This window comes from Pleurodeles waltl, chromosome 3_1, assembly GCF_031143425.1.
Source record: "Pleurodeles waltl isolate 20211129_DDA chromosome 3_1, aPleWal1.hap1.20221129, whole genome shotgun sequence".
NCBI lineage: Eukaryota > Metazoa > Chordata > Amphibia > Caudata > Salamandridae > Pleurodeles > Pleurodeles waltl.
The window spans coordinates 1,959,255,797-1,959,271,430 of NC_090440.1; the positions used below are offsets into that span (position 1 = coordinate 1,959,255,797).

At 41.4% G+C, this 15,634-nt stretch overlaps 1 protein-coding gene across 16 annotated transcripts in view; it reads right to left on the minus strand.

Moving 5' to 3' along the window:
- NCOR1 (nuclear receptor corepressor 1) overlaps nt 1-15,634 on the minus strand; it is a 1,251,773-nt gene that overhangs the window by 985,844 nt on the left and 250,295 nt on the right. For all 16 annotated transcript variants that reach the window (XM_069226323.1, XM_069226317.1, XM_069226319.1 and 13 more), the window contains 2 exons: nt 4,586-4,687; nt 4,424-4,477 (listed from right to left, as the gene is read on the minus strand). In XM_069226323.1, coding sequence (XP_069082424.1) covers nt 4,424-4,477; nt 4,586-4,687 — 156 coding nt within the window. The remainder of the gene's footprint in view (nt 1-4,423; nt 4,478-4,585; nt 4,688-15,634) is intronic.

A 15,634-nucleotide genomic window follows, 5' to 3' on the forward strand; every position in this document is an offset into this window, starting at 1 on the left:
CCCCCTTAGCTGCTTGAAAGAGATGGGAAAAGTGCGGGAAGCCTTACGGGAATACAAGGGTTCTTAAATAGAGAAGAGGTGGGGCAGAGGAACCGGGGAGCTAGGGGTAGTAATAGAAAGTGATAAGACTAAATATGTACAAATCCTGTTGGGCTGTAAAAGCGCCACTCTTGACTTGGATGCAGCTACCTTCACTGCGTTGTAACGAAGCACTGAATTGTCAATATATAGCAACTGTGAGACTTCAACATTTGATGCTGTATGCTGTTTTCAAGGTCAATAAAGCGAGCTAAAAAAAGAAAAGGAAGTCAATTCATGTATTTTTGTCCTTCTGATGGGCAACTGCAATTCTAGCACCTCAGCTGTTGTTCCAACTTTGTGCAAATGAAGGGCTTTCTTTCTCTAGTGGCCCAGGGGACGAGAGTAGCTATATTTCACAAGAAGTTTCTAGACCAGTGGCATTTTGAAAGTCGACATACATTGCATCATCAGTGTAACTGAGATGAGAGAACTACCTGTCCCATTCCTCATCATCATCATTGTTGTGAGGAATATAAGATGCATAAGATGCTTCTGGCAGAATGACTAACAGCTGTGCATTTGTAATTTAGTAGCATACTATAGGCCTAGAACAGGCAGACAACAGTATGGGGTGAGAGATTGAGGCTGGGGCATCGACTAGTATCCCCCAGAAGCTACTGCAGCAGACAACTTTGGAGACGGGCCAGCTGGCAAAAGTCCACCTAGACACTGCTCCAGCTCTGTGGGTCGTGACTGTGCACCTGAGGGTGCTAGAATTGCACCAAAGGTTTGCACTCTGGCCTCTGAAGGCTGTTATTTGCTGCAGGGCGACAGCAGCCCAGAGAATTCAGGGCTAAACCGGGCCAATGGCGGGAATGGTTCAGTGCACGATCTTGCTAGACTTAGAGTGGCAGGATGGAGTCAAGTCCACCTTTAGTTTCTTCTGCTTGTGTCTAAACTTGGATTTACTGGAAGACTTCGACTGGAGGTGGATATTTTCGCAGGTGTGGCCTTGGAACAAGGATCAGGGCTGGGACATGGAGTGTTTGGGGGGGGGGGGTTGCACAACCTCTGCTTATATATATAACAGTTTCAATGTCTGGTCCCAAATGCCATAGTGTGCATGATGGCACACCTGTCACATGACAGTCGTGACAGCAGACAATGCACCTCAGGCCTACCTCGTGTGGCTTCTAGGATCTGCTTCCCGCAGTCTCAGCACAGTTTGATTTCTGTCACCTGTGGTGTGGACATCATTCCCTAGTACACGCTAAAACGTTTTTCGAGTTGTTGGTACATAGAAGAAAAGCTCTGGATCTACATCAAAGACAGCAGAAAGAAAGGAGCTGACAGCATGCAGGTGTGGCGCTTACATGTTGCTCCGCTCTTTCACTTATTTGGAAATACAATATAACTGAGGAGGCACAGGGGTTTCTTAAAGTAAGTAATCTGCAATTAGAAGAAACACAACAAGCATTTGCAATGCAATAGGGCTCACATTTACTTGGATGGAGCTATTGGCATTGTAAACGCTTAACTGGACTTTTGTTGCCACATTAATTGACCAACCCTGCTGCACATTTTGGTCCTTTCTGCTGCATAATCCCTGTGGCCTGGCCCTACATATAGCTAAAGGGCTAAAAGGCCTACTGGAATATTTTTTAAACAAGGCCCTTAAAAAAACAAACTACTCTCAGGTGCAAAACATAGTTACTTGGCAGTTGGTACAGGCGACATTGCTCGGGGGCAGTCAATAAATAACTGTACTCCAAGAATGTGTGCTTACCGGATCACTGTCTCTTTACAGTAGTTTAGGGAGTTGAACAAAACCCATGATTTTTCACCAGCTTGAAGAGAGCCACCTCACATGATATTAATGATCCTCAGTCAGTCTTGAAATATTAGTTATGAAATATTGATCACTGTACAGTATAATCAACTGTAAACTCTCCTGGAGGTTAGTTTATAAATACACACACAGCTCAAGTTTCACAGATGCAAAGGTGTGTAGTTCATCTAGTTATTTTTATGCATGGTATTGGCACCTTTTATCACGTTATAAAAATAAAACTTAAAGTCCCAGAATGTACAGCTGAAAAACAGCGAATCACTCATCTTACTAGGGCGCTGGACAACTCTACGATGTATCATGTTATAAAATAAAACTAAAAGTTCCAGAATGAATGTTTGTGCTGCAAAGAACGTGTACTAAGCAGATCAGAGTGCATATAATGTAAAAATGTCAAAATAACTCTGGTGATTAATGTTCTTTTTGGTGAGAAAACATACTTTTGTCTAGTGGAAGTCTGTACTTGTAAGGTAGCGCTGAGGGTTCATGTTCTTTCTGGACTGAGAACGTACTTTTGTCTGATGGAAGCCTGGAGTCATCATAAGGTAGCGCACAGGGTTTATGTGCCTGCTGCAAAGAACGTGTAGGAGGCAAATCACAAAGTGCACGTAATGTAAAAATGTCAAAATAACTCTGGCGAATAATGTTCTTTCTAGAGAGAGAACATACTTTTGTCTAGTGGAAGCTTGGAGTCATCCTAAGGTAGCACACAGGGTTAACATGCTTGCTGCAAGAATGTGTACTACGCATTTCAGAGTGCAGATAATGTAGAAACGCTACCGCAGATCGAGTTTGCGCTCAGAGTGCCATGGCAGCCAAGAGAACGTACTTTTGACTAGTGAAAGCTTGGAGTCATTATAAGGTAGCACACAGGGATTATATGCCTGCTGCAAAGAACCTGTACTAAGCAAATCACAAAGTGCTGGTTATGTAAAAATGTCAAAATAACTCTGGCGATTTATCTACTTTCCGGAGAGAGAACGTACTTTTGTGTAGTGGAAGCTCTGAGTCATCCGTAGGTAGCGCACAGGGTTATTATGCCTGCTGCACAGAACGTGTACTAAGCAGATGAGAATGCATATAATGTAAAAACTATACCGCCTATCAAGTTCACACTGTGAGCGGCATGGCAGCCAAGAGAACTTTTTTTTTCTAGTGGAAGCTTGGAGTCACAAGGTAGCACACAGGATTAATATGCCTGCTGCAAAGAACATGTACTAGGCAGATCACAGAGCATATAATGTAAACGATACTGCTGATCGAGTTCACGCTTTGAGCGTCATGGCAGCTAGGATCAGCAGACAAAAGAAAAAAGTAGTTGGTCCACGCTAAAGTTTATTGACAATCGTGCAATTATCCGGATGGGTGTGAGGTGGGTGTGGTTAAAAGCCCACAATACAACACGTTAAAGCGCTTGCACCCTCGACCTAATAAGATGGAGACTGATAAGAAACAAGACCTGACTGTGTAGTACTATATACAATGCTGTCTGCAGAAAGATCACAAAAAGGTTTGAGTTCCAACTCTAACACCATACACTTCCGAAATAAAACAAACCATACCAAGTGCAGTGCATCTCCTCTGTGTGTAATCAGGTAACAGGGTCACCTCCTGGATGGTGATATACTGTTTATCTGGTAATTCAGTGATCCAACAGTTTTAATCACTGGTAAAAAAGATTTTAACCTGCCTCCTCACTGCTACATTCAGAGGACAGAACTACTGAATGACAAACTAATTAACTGAAATGAAACTGTCCCTATTTAGCTTTATGTCAGTATTTTGTAAATCTCATTCTAGCTCAAGCTCTCCTGAAAGATGTTCATCTAAAAAGCAAAGAGGTGCTTAGCGCTGTTGATACTACCAATGTTATATTATATTATATTATATTATATTGGCCTTAGGCTCAGCACTTGAACGACTAATATGGTTGAAAATGAAATCCGTAAGGAATTAAAAATGACTGTAAAAAACAAGCAATGCAAATAACGCAATCTTTTGATAACCAAAGCCTATCAAAATAGGTAAACATGAGTTGTCATGTTTTCTCAATCAAAATAAGCTTGCTGAGATTATTTTTTTATAAGTACATAATACAAGCAGTTCCGTAGGTTTCAGTTGAAAAATAATCAATTAACAATAAGGTTTCGAAAAATATAAATAATTAAAAGCACTTGATTTGGTAAACTTGTGTAGTATACTAGATTCAAAGTATTAGTTATCAATCATTTTGCATAGGTAATCTTAAAATGAATAAGAGTAGACAGTGCAATGCGGCCAACATGCAAAAATTGAGACAATTTTAGTTTTACTGATACACTTTTTTTGAAGGAAACCTATAAAATATTGTGCGCTATGTACTTCATCGCAGGTTTTGTTGTCATTTAAGGGTTTGTCCTATGTTTTACACCAGGATACACTTTGAACAGAACATCAGCTCAACACTAAGTGAGAGCTGGGATTTTCAATGCTTGAGCTTCACTAGACAGTCCTTGAGTTCTGCCTGAACTCAGGCACAGGCTACAAGAAAATGACAAATCTATGTTGTCTTACCTTAGTTTTCTCCGCTCCCCCACCCAGCATAATGGAGTGTGTCTGAGGCATGTTCTAATATGGGAAGGAAAAAAAAGTAAAAGGAAAATTAAGGTTTTATAACGATAAATTACAACAGTGGAAAGACCACCAGTTGTTTGTAAATGTCTTGGTGAAACATACCTGATTTCTCCCTCGCCGTTTTCCATAATTTCTTCTCACAAGAGCTTTGTAATTCTCATTTTTCTTGGTCAAGTAGTAATACAAGACAGAATCGGCCACGGTCTGGAAGGAGACAAGGTACATATAATTCCATTAATAATCTGTAAGCCAAGTGATTACAGAAGTGTAAATGATGGAATAATATTGCATTCCCTTCTTTAAGGACATTGTATTTACTGGTTAACCAGTCTGCATCAATGGAAAGTTCAGAATTTAGCTCTCCTGACCATTCTAGTCATTGTTTGGTTTTGAATTTTTAAGCAAAATTATCCCATCACAGTTAAGACTTAAAACTTGTACAAAAAACAAATATGGCTTAAACAAACTGCTCTCGCTGTAAATACTAGGCCTAGCTTATTTGGTGTATCTACGGTTTGTTAAATTGCATCATTTTATTTGCACCGCACACTTAGGCTTGTCTTCTTGGTGCTGTAAAAAAAAAAAAAAAAGTAATGAAAAAGGATGGCATACTGAAGCACATATTTAAGAAGGGAAGTAATCCTGAAGACTGAAATGCCAGGTTTTCAATAACTTTGGTTTAGCTTGTGAAACCAGGGGAAAAAGCTTTCCAGATTTTCAACATTGCAACTGAAAAGAAAACATCTCCATAGGTCACTGATCTAGCCGTTAGACCCGTAAAGAGGTGCTGATGGGGTGAACAAAGGGCTTGCTCAAGTGCGTACCACTGAAACCTAGGAGCCCACATTTTTGAGATCATGAGGTACAGTACTTTGAGTACAATTGCCATGGCTTGGGAAGAAATGTAATCATAGTCGAGGTGTCACCTGGCCTCACACACCCAGTGATAATTGAGCTGCCACGCCTTTTAACATGTGAAGATGATTAATGAGTTGTTTGTGTTCATCCAAAGTCGTTCCAGTTGATCACATTAGAAGATTTAGGCAAGAGTTCAGTTTTCAGGGTGGGAACCAGGGCATCTGGAACTCTCTAGTAACCTAAGAATGGTAGAGAAGGGATTTAACTACTTCCGGGTTTGTGTGACAGTGCACCAGGAGCGATCTCCCGATCGGAACCATCCTGGCAGGCATGGCAAATGTCCACAAGGAGATGGAAAGATGGGCGATCCTACCGCTGACACTGCTTGGCAGGGCAGCACTATACAAGATGATCGTTCTGCCTAACCTACTTTACGCCCTAAAAACACCTACGTTAGGGTTCCAGAGGATATCTTCGTTAGACTAGAGCAGCGGTTCCCAACCTGTGGTCCGGGGATGCCTGGGTGTCCGCGAAGCCTTATTAGGGGGTCCATGACTGCTTACAAAATATAAATAATCAACAGATTAGGTCCTCAGCTTTCAGTAATAACTCACTTGGGGGGGTCACTGGATTCCAATAATGATTCAGTGGGGGTCCCCAGGTTCCAGTAGTGATAAAATGGGGGTCCACACAAGTCAAGAGGTTGGGAACCACTGGACTAGAGGGAACAAATCAAGTTCTTATGGAACGGGAGGGCATCACCAGGTCTTCCTACAGACACTTCAGGGAAAACCCTGTAATGGGGGAATCGCCCTCCCAGATGTGAGGGCTTACTATTAGGCAGCACACCTTATAGTCAACATTGACTGATTATATGCCTCATCTTAATTGCTGGAAAGAAGCCAGTTCGAGAACAGGTCATTCCACCACTACTTATATGGAAGGAAGGGTACTCGGGGGGCTTTTACTGCCAACACAACTAGTGATCAAGGTCTGGCAGAAAGCCAGCAAAAGATTAGGTTGGTTTGCGAAACACACACAAAACCCCTTGTAGGAGGGCACACAGCTGAAGGAGTTTGGGAAAATGAAGAATTTTGTGGTTTGGCACGTGATCATTATCACTCGGAAGAGCGACATGATAGTCAACGGATAACTTAAGTCGTTTGACGCCCTGTGAACAGATTACTGAATGCCCTGTAAACACTATGAATACCTCCAGTTTGCACACGCCTGGAAAGCAGAGAGGTTGGACTTGTCAAACCTGTCCAAGTATGCCCCACTAAAGGGAGGTTATTGCTGGGGAAACGGGAACAGAAAGCGATTTCCTGGACGTACAGAACTATCAATAATAATATGCCGGAGGCTTGAGAGAGATGGAGGGATGGAAATGAGAACTAGGAGTAATAGAGGATACTGACTGGGAGGCATCCCTAAGGCACCTGCGGGAGGTGGCAATTAAATCCCGCCTAAAGCTGATACAATGGAAGACCTTCCATAGACTATATTACTATAGAGTACGACTATATAGGTGTGGGAGGGCCACATCGCCTGATTGTCTGAGGTGTGTAACACAGGAAGGGACATTTCTGCACTCTTTGGAACTGCCCTTGAATCCAGACTTACTGGGTTGAACTCCTGAGGGAATTAGGGAGGATACTTAGGGTCACGAGTCTTCTAGATCCTAAATATGTACTCTTGGGTATCCCAACGAACATAGACTACCAATGGCCTAAACTCCTCTTCAGTAACCTGGCGCTGGCAGTAGCCAAGCAGGATGTGGCAAAGTACTGGGGAGCAACAGAGATACCCACCATGAGGGAATGGAAGACAGGGATGGCGCTCTAACATGTTAGCTGAAAAAGTTAGGTATAAAGCCAGAGGGTGCCCAAGAGAGTTCCTCAAGATCTGAGGACTGTGGAGGAAATACTATATTTTGGAAGGGAGGAAAGAGGGAACAGAACAGATCCAGTGGGCGCCAGCAACTCACAGGATTCATATTTTCGCAGACATGTCCTTCACAGAGCTGGGAGACCCTGTTCACACCTGATTTTAAAATGTTTTATAGTCAAGCTCCGATGTGTACTCGCTCTCCATTCCGTGTCACTTTCGGCCGAAGTGGGTGCTTTGTCATGTTTAATAAAATGCTGATTTTTTTTTTTTTATTTTTTTTATTTTTTTTTTTTTAAGAAAAAAAATTAAACAGTTCAGTTTTCACTGGGTTTAATAAAAAATAAAAACAGACATCTACAACCTATTGTAAATAAGCACCGTTTAGCCTGATCTTTTAAGTCCTGCTGAGCATTGCTGGTGTCTGCTCTCTGGATACTCTAAAATTGAGTCAGGACAGAGTACATATAAATTGTGCACCTCTTTGGCATGGGGGCACACGTACGGATAAAAGTAGAGGGGGGATCGAATTAAACTTTGAGTGACCGTGTACTTCTATTTGCCAACGTATGAGGAATATTTAGTTCTGTATTTACTGTTGGTGAAGCATGCAAATACCTCACCGGGGTCCTGGCACTAGAATGGGGAGCTAGACAGCACAGAACAGGGGACAAGATAGCTGATGAGGACTAAGCCAGGTTTTGAATCTCTTCCTGGAGATGGGGCGCTCTGAAATACTCAAGCTTGTTGGCACATGGTTTGAAACTTAACCACCGAAAAGCAAAACCTCCTAGACTTTTTTTTTGTTTCAATGAATCAGAGGTATGGTGACTAGCAAGTCCGAAGATGATCCACCTTTGTGAATTTATTCTTAAGAAAGATGGGCCTGAAGCTGTAAAGAGCATGATGTACAAAGAAAAAGGATTTGAACTGGTAACATTTAGCTAGGAGGAGCCAAAGCAGAGTGTGATGAGGTGGCTTGAGAAGAGGGTTTGGGTGGAGACCCTAGACTGGCTGGCCACCAAGATGAAGACCAGAAGTGGATCTGCTTGCTGAAGAAAAGTACCCTGAATTGTCACTGTTTAATTTTAGACTACAGCTGCTGATCCAGCGAGAAAGAGAAATAAAAACTCAGACAATACTGGAACCTAGCATGAGTGGAGTCTGGGGCATCAGAAATGGACACAATCTGTGTGCCACTAGCATATGAAATTAACTCCAACCCAAAAGAACACACAAGGGAGGCATGGGGAGAGGTACAGAAAGCAAACAACACAGGGCTCAAGGATAAGCCCTGAGGCACCACACGAGTAAGGGGGCAAGCCTTAGATTTATAAGGAGGCAAATGAACAGAATGAGTTCTGTTGCTCAGGAAGACCCCAAGACATCTGAGGGTGTTGTTGTAGATGCCACCCTAATGAAGCCTTTGAATCACAGTGGGGTTGGACACTACTGAATGCTGCCAACACATTAAGAAGAACGAGAGCAGCTGAGTGTCGAGCAGCATCTGTGACAAGGGCAAATTGCATACTATGCACGATACAAATGCCTGACTGGGAGGGATCGATATTATGCAGTTTAATAAAAGCTGAAAGTTGATGATCAATACACTTCTCAAGTCTTTTTATTGGAACAGGAGGAGCAAAATGTGACGATGAAGCAGACAGGTCAGCACACTGTCTCAGCAGAATTTCAAAAGCTATGTCACCCCACCTCACCCCAAACATATATTATTCAGCTGAGTACAGGGTGACTAGAAGGAGTTCTGTCAGATAAAAACAAATACAGAAAGTTGTATAAGTTGCAACTTTAGAAATTCTACGATTTCACTACAGGAACAGTTCACAGCCTGGACATGCTACCTACCATCTGTCATGCCATGTATGCAAGGGTAGTGAAACGTTGATTATCAGCAGACGGATGCTCTCCTAGCAGTAGAGGTGGCATTACCAGTGACAGTGGCCCAGACTATGAGAAGAGTGGTGGTGGTGATGCAAGTAATTATATTTTTAAGGTACAAGACTTTTTTACTAGCAACTCAGGTGGTGAGACTGCCTAGCCTCTTATGTGGAACATGTAACACAGTGAGAATGAGTGTGTGTGTTGTATGCATGAGAGAGAGAAAAGTGTGACATCTTTACTTTGTAGCACTTTATATATAGGTGCACAAGATAGTGTGTACAGGGGCTGCCTTTCGTTCAGGGCTGACATAGCAGACTACACTTTTAGATTCGCCTAGGACCAACAAACAAAATGACTCACTAATTCAAAATGACCTGTAAACGGCTACATCAGGGACCCATGAAAACTAAAGAAAGCATGAAGATGGCTATATTACATTGTGGGAGAAAAACACTTGAAGAAATGCAGCCACTTTGCTGACTAGATTTCTAACTTGGCCATGGAGGCTGAAGAAACACTGGCTATCATTAGATAGTAATTTTAAAATTATCTTCACCTCAAGGAGACATTTCCCATTAGTACTTGCAGTGACAAAATGTCGAAGTGGTCTGCTCTTAAGTTGGCACCAAACTTAGGCTGAAGGAACATCTTGCTGTGACAGGAGACAAGGTGATGAACTGTTCTGCTAGGAGACCCTAACCAGCAAAAGAGCTGCGTGCAGATGTGCCTCGTCGACGCATCAAGGAATCAAATCTACAGAAGCCTTGAGATCACCTCTGTGCTAATGGTCTACAAGCACGAACACAGACGAGAGACAAAGTATCACCAGGTCATGAAGCTGCAGATGCGTTTTAGTGGTGAACGTCCATGTACCTTTGGGATGTTAATATACACTTTCTAGGTCCCAGAGATCTTTGATCCCCCAACATACCGTTGGGTTCCACTGGCTGAGTGGTGTGCCTTAACGAGGAAGGATTTTGCCATTTTTCTGATAGGAAGCGCACTAACTGGTGATTTGCAAATCTAATTGTACAGAGTTGGACCCAGGACCGGGCAGCAGTGAAAAAGGGAATCTGACGTATAGCAAGATTGCTAAAATCTTTTCTTATGATCTTAGTACTCTGGCCACTTTACAAAAACTATGCTTGTAAACACAGTAAAATAAAATAAGTTACTTACCTGTAACTGTGGTTCTCCAGTATTGGGATCTTTCATAGATTCACAGGCTTGAATCATTCCCCGTCATCGAAGAGGGAGTCCCACGGTACATAGAAAGCAGTAAAAAAAAAAAAAAAGATTGTATTTTTTTTCTCTCTTTTTTTTGTAGTCAATGGCAAAAATACATCCACTTTCCTAGCTTATTAGCTTCATTAGGAAAGGCCCAAAGTTCAGCCAATCAGGCGAGACAACCCCTTTAGAACCCTCAGCACAGAGGCTCAGTCTCTCAGATTTTCTACTGCACATTGTGTGTAAGGGAGTCTCCCTGAGCTTTGCTCAGTTTATTTTCTCTTCAGGAGATATATTCAGCTATCACTCTTAGCTTGGCTGTAGTTCTTTCTTCATCATGTCTACAGCTAGAAAAGGTTTAGTTCGACCTTGTGGTACCTGTGGGAAATTAAGACTTCATTGTGAAGACTCTCACAAGGACTGTATCTACGGTCTCCATCCTGAACATAAAGTCAAGGATTGCAAGATCTGCAGAACATTTCCTAGTAAGACTCTCAGAGACAGAGAAGACAGGCTCCTGCTTTGGCTACAAAAGAGGAAGTCCAGAGAAACTTTGTCTGAGGAGGAGGACAGTGATGCTTCAGTGGCCTCAAAGAAAAGGAAGAGGTCTGTGGAGAGTTCCTCCCTCAAAACCAGCAAGTCAGCCAAAAAGCTGCATGTGTTTAAGGACAGAGCTGAGGAACATCCATCAACTTCCAGGGAACATAGTGGTAAGGTTCGTTATGAGTCATCTACTCCAGCTACCACATCAAAGAAGTTAAAGAAATCTTCAAGTTCCCTACCACCGTCGACATCCAAGATCTCCACACCGTCGACGGCACCGGCGACGACCGCATCGTCTACGACAGGCTTTGCTTCATGGACTACAGTGACGGCCACATTTACAGCTCTGTCGTCGCCAATATATGTGATATATGATTAAAATGGACTCCAGTATGTGTAGAGGCCATAGGTGAATGTACCCTTTCAGCAAGACGGTTGGCACCCTTTCCATAGTAAACCGCTGTAACAGCAAATTTACCCTGCATAGGTACCAGCACAAATCAATGTATACTTTCTTTTCCAGAGTGTGCAAGGGTCACCAGGTCAAGCCGCAGCTATGCCTGACCAGGGCCCAGCCCGTGAAGCACCCCCGCTTTAACCTGGAGTCATTAAATTAGACAAGAAAGCAGAACATAGTCAAACACACAGTCCCATGCCAGACAGACAGTAAAGGAGAAGTGATCTTGGACACGGAGGGGACGAAAAGTCAGCTCCACATAGCGTGGAACTAGGGATGGAATTTCTAAGATTCTGAGTAGGAGGGAGTGGGAAGAGCTGCAGGACTGTCCTTCATACAGCTATAAAAGCTGGTGAGGGTGCACATTGCTGAGAGGGAGAAGCATTGACACGCCCCCACAGATCACTGCGCTCACATAAAACCTGATCTGTATACTCTGAAACTATAAGAGTGCTTGTTGTTATTTCAAATCTGCATTTGATGTGCTGCACAAAATCGTGAGACCATGGCCTGATGTCCAGGGAGACATCTGCAACAGATAAACCCATTTATCATTAGCATGATGGATTCCAACAATTAACACAAATGTTTTGTGCTCATCCCAAACACAAAATCCAGAAAAAGGTCTCATGAGAGTCCAGGATTAATAGTATGCATTTTAGGTAGTTTCAATGAATTACAACAATGTGGTTATACAAGCACTAACAAGGTCACATAATCGAAAAAAGGAAATCAGCAGATGTCAGGCTGTATTTCAGATAACTATTGTTAAGAATAAAAGAACTCTTCAATTATCAATGACTGATTTAGTTACTATAATATTACCAAACGCATTTCTAATAAATAATCGCCCTGAAACAAAGGAATTCCCAAAATTGCAACTGCATCTTAACCTACCTATAAGGAAAGATTTCTTATTTTTGATGCTAGTTCTTTTTAAGGGAAATCCCTATCACAGTCACAAGCATTGAACTTTGTTGTGTGGTACGCAGGAGCACTTTGCACAAAAAAAAAAATGAAAAAGATACAATCTCTTGTAAGAAACATAAAGCATATATATGTATGTATATGTATATATGCATACATACATAAAAAGCAATAGGATTTGCAGCCTAAAAAGGGGTAGAAATATAATTTGTTTCATTTAAAAATGTTTTAAATTATTGTAATTTAGATAGTATACAGTGACGACAAAATATCTGACAACACATTTTTAAAATGGAAAAAATAAAGTAAATTCAGGGCAATGTGAATACATAGGCTGGGTAGCTAAGCAGTAAATTGGCGCAGTCTTTAAATCCTCAAACCCGATCCAGTGTACTATCATAGACTAGGCGGTGACAGGTCATTTCATTTTTACAGGGACAAACATGATGGACATAAAATAGACATCTCTGCCTTTAAATATTGTCCTGGGAAGTGGGAGGGACGCTTGTGACTGGTGAGGATTCACCTGGAAAAGAACTAGGAATATAAGTAAGAAACTCTTCATTCTCTCCAGTGAATCCTCATCAATAGTCATAAGGAATGAACAGGATGGCAAATTCAACCTGCTATATATATAAAAAAAAAAAAAAAAAGTGGGAAAGAATAAAAGGCTGAAGAATTTCTACACTTTACAAAAGATTACTCGAAGAGGCCTGGCCAACTTGGGCATCAGCTCTCAAATCTGAATCCAAACAATTACGTCTGGTAAAAGTGTATAAGGGTTTCCACATAGCACCTTTACGTATTTATAAATGTTTATTACAAGAGCTACAGTTGCAGATTTTCCCCTAGCTGAATGAGCTTTATGTACACTAAGAAGGTATGTATTTGCCAACTGGTAACAGAAAATAACACAACAGAACAATCTATCTGCAAATGGATTGTTTTGAAGTTAGAAAAACAAAATGTCCTAAGAGGACCACAGCTGAGAAATAGGTGGAGCAGTTTGTTTGAAATCTTTTGTTGCATCAACATAGCATTTTGAAACTTTGACATCCAGTGAATGAAGAGTTCCTTCTGCTGGACTGGATGGGTTTAGGAAGAAGGTTAGTAAGGATATTGTCTGATTTACAAGGAAATAAGGCACTACGTTTGGAAGGAAAGAAGGGCGAGTTCGCATTACAATCCCGTTTTTATATAATACTGTAAAAGGTTTGTTCAAACATAAAGCTTTAATTTAGCAGATTCTGCATAAGGATGTAAGGCTACCAGGAAGGTTGCCTTTAATTACAGACTTTATAGAGATGCTTTGAGAATGGGCTCAAATAAAGGACCAATTAGGTTTGAAAGGGTAAGGAACTTGAATAGAAAGGAAAACGTTTTAATCCCTTCTAAGAAATACTTTCCAATTGATGTTTTCAAGAGGTTTTGTGAAGATTTCAGAAATGCAGTAATTGCTGCAAGACGAACATTCACAAAAGAAAAAGAGGGCAACATTATGTCAAGTGCAAAAGACAGACAATAACCACCACTTCTTGATATGAAACAAGGTTATGGTTATTCTAAGTACACCAGATATAGAACTTCTTCCATTTGAAAGAATATTATATTCTAGTGGATTGTTTCTTTGCCTCTTTCAAGATGCTCATGCAATCTTGTAGAATTTCTAAATACATGTACTGCAAACATTCAGGAACCAAACTCTAAGTCATCTATGGCAGGTTGGGGTGTAGGACCTGACCCTCACATTTGTATTGAAAATCCAGCCTGGGGGCAAATTTCTATGCGGTAGAATTGATAAGTGGAGACTGTGAACCACCACTGGGGCTATCAGAATCACCGACTTTGGAATATTGCAGATTTATTACCATTGTTGGGTTCAGTGGGACGGGAGGAAAAGCATAGATAAATCTCCCCAACCAGAGGATAAACTGCATTTCTCATGGTTCTCGGTTGGTGGTACCTCAAGAGAAAGTTGGGGCATTTTGTGCAAAAAAAGTTTGAGGATAAGCAGAGTCAAAGACGTCTTGCAGCACTTTGTCGTTTAGGATCCAATCGCTATTTTCTTTTAACACATGACTTACAGTATCTACTTGCTCGTTATGAACACCTGGTTGATGGACCACCATAATCACAGAATTCCTTGCTAGCCACCATACCATTTCCAAATAGTCTGAGCTTCTAGAGACAACTGCCTCAAATGTGTCCCCCCTTCCTTGTTCAGGTAAAACTTTGTAGTTACATTGTCTGAACAAGAAGTACATTTTTTTGTGAATGAAGGAAGAAAACTTCAGAGCTAGATGGACAGGTGTTAACTCTAACAGAATGATATGGGGAGAGAGATCCTATCATGTTCCCTGTACTTGTAGGTGGTCTATATGAGCACCCAGCCCTAGAAGTAATGGATCTGTTACTATAGTTTGTGAAGGCATGTCGTTGTGAAGAGGAATCCCCTTCAGAAGGTTGCGAGAAGATTACCTGCGCTGCTTGTATGAAGTATTCATGCCAGACAGACATTTCTGTTGGATAACTGTGTTTCTCCTAAGAATGAAACACTTTTGTAACAGTGGTGTCTAATGCCCCCCCCTAATTAGTAAATCATTTGTACTGGAATGATCCTTGATTTCTGAAAGTTGGTTTTCAAACCAAGCTTCTATAAGATTTGTGTTCTACTTGAAAATGCTTCTTCACTTTGCTTCTTCACAGTCTATGTCTTTACCAACCAACAGCCCACATATGGACAGAGGAAATATGTTTGTATTCGTAGGCGGGCAGCTAGAACTGCCATGCAATTAAAACTAAAGTGCAAGGACTTGACCTGAGATTGAAGGGAAGAACTCTGAATTGGTAGTGATATTTTTTTTTACTATGATTCTTAGGCACTTCCTGTGTTTCTTTATAATTGGAAATAGGCACCCTTTAAGTCTATTGCACCCATCCAGTCTTGTGGATGTAATTGTGGATAGACTTGGTGTACAGCCAAGATTCTGAACCTTGTTAATTTGTTTGTAAACCTTAGATCGAGAATGGGTCTGAATTCTCTTAGATCTTTCTTTCCCACCAGGAAGTAACAGGAATAAATTCAGATTACTGTTTGGTGTTAAAAAAAAAAAAAAAAAAAAAACACTTCCTCCACTACATCCTTTTGTAGTAGGATGTCCAAGTCCTCAAAAAGGTTTTGGGACTTGAGAAACCACTGGTAATCCTGGTCCTAGTGGTGAAATAGTTGTAGTTGGTGGCACTGGGGAGTTTATCTGCTACTCCTTCTTGGTGAAGGAGTAGCAGATAAACTGACTACTGGCATCACATCCGTTATGGGTGCACTCGCCCTGGATGTCTCAGAGTCTAAG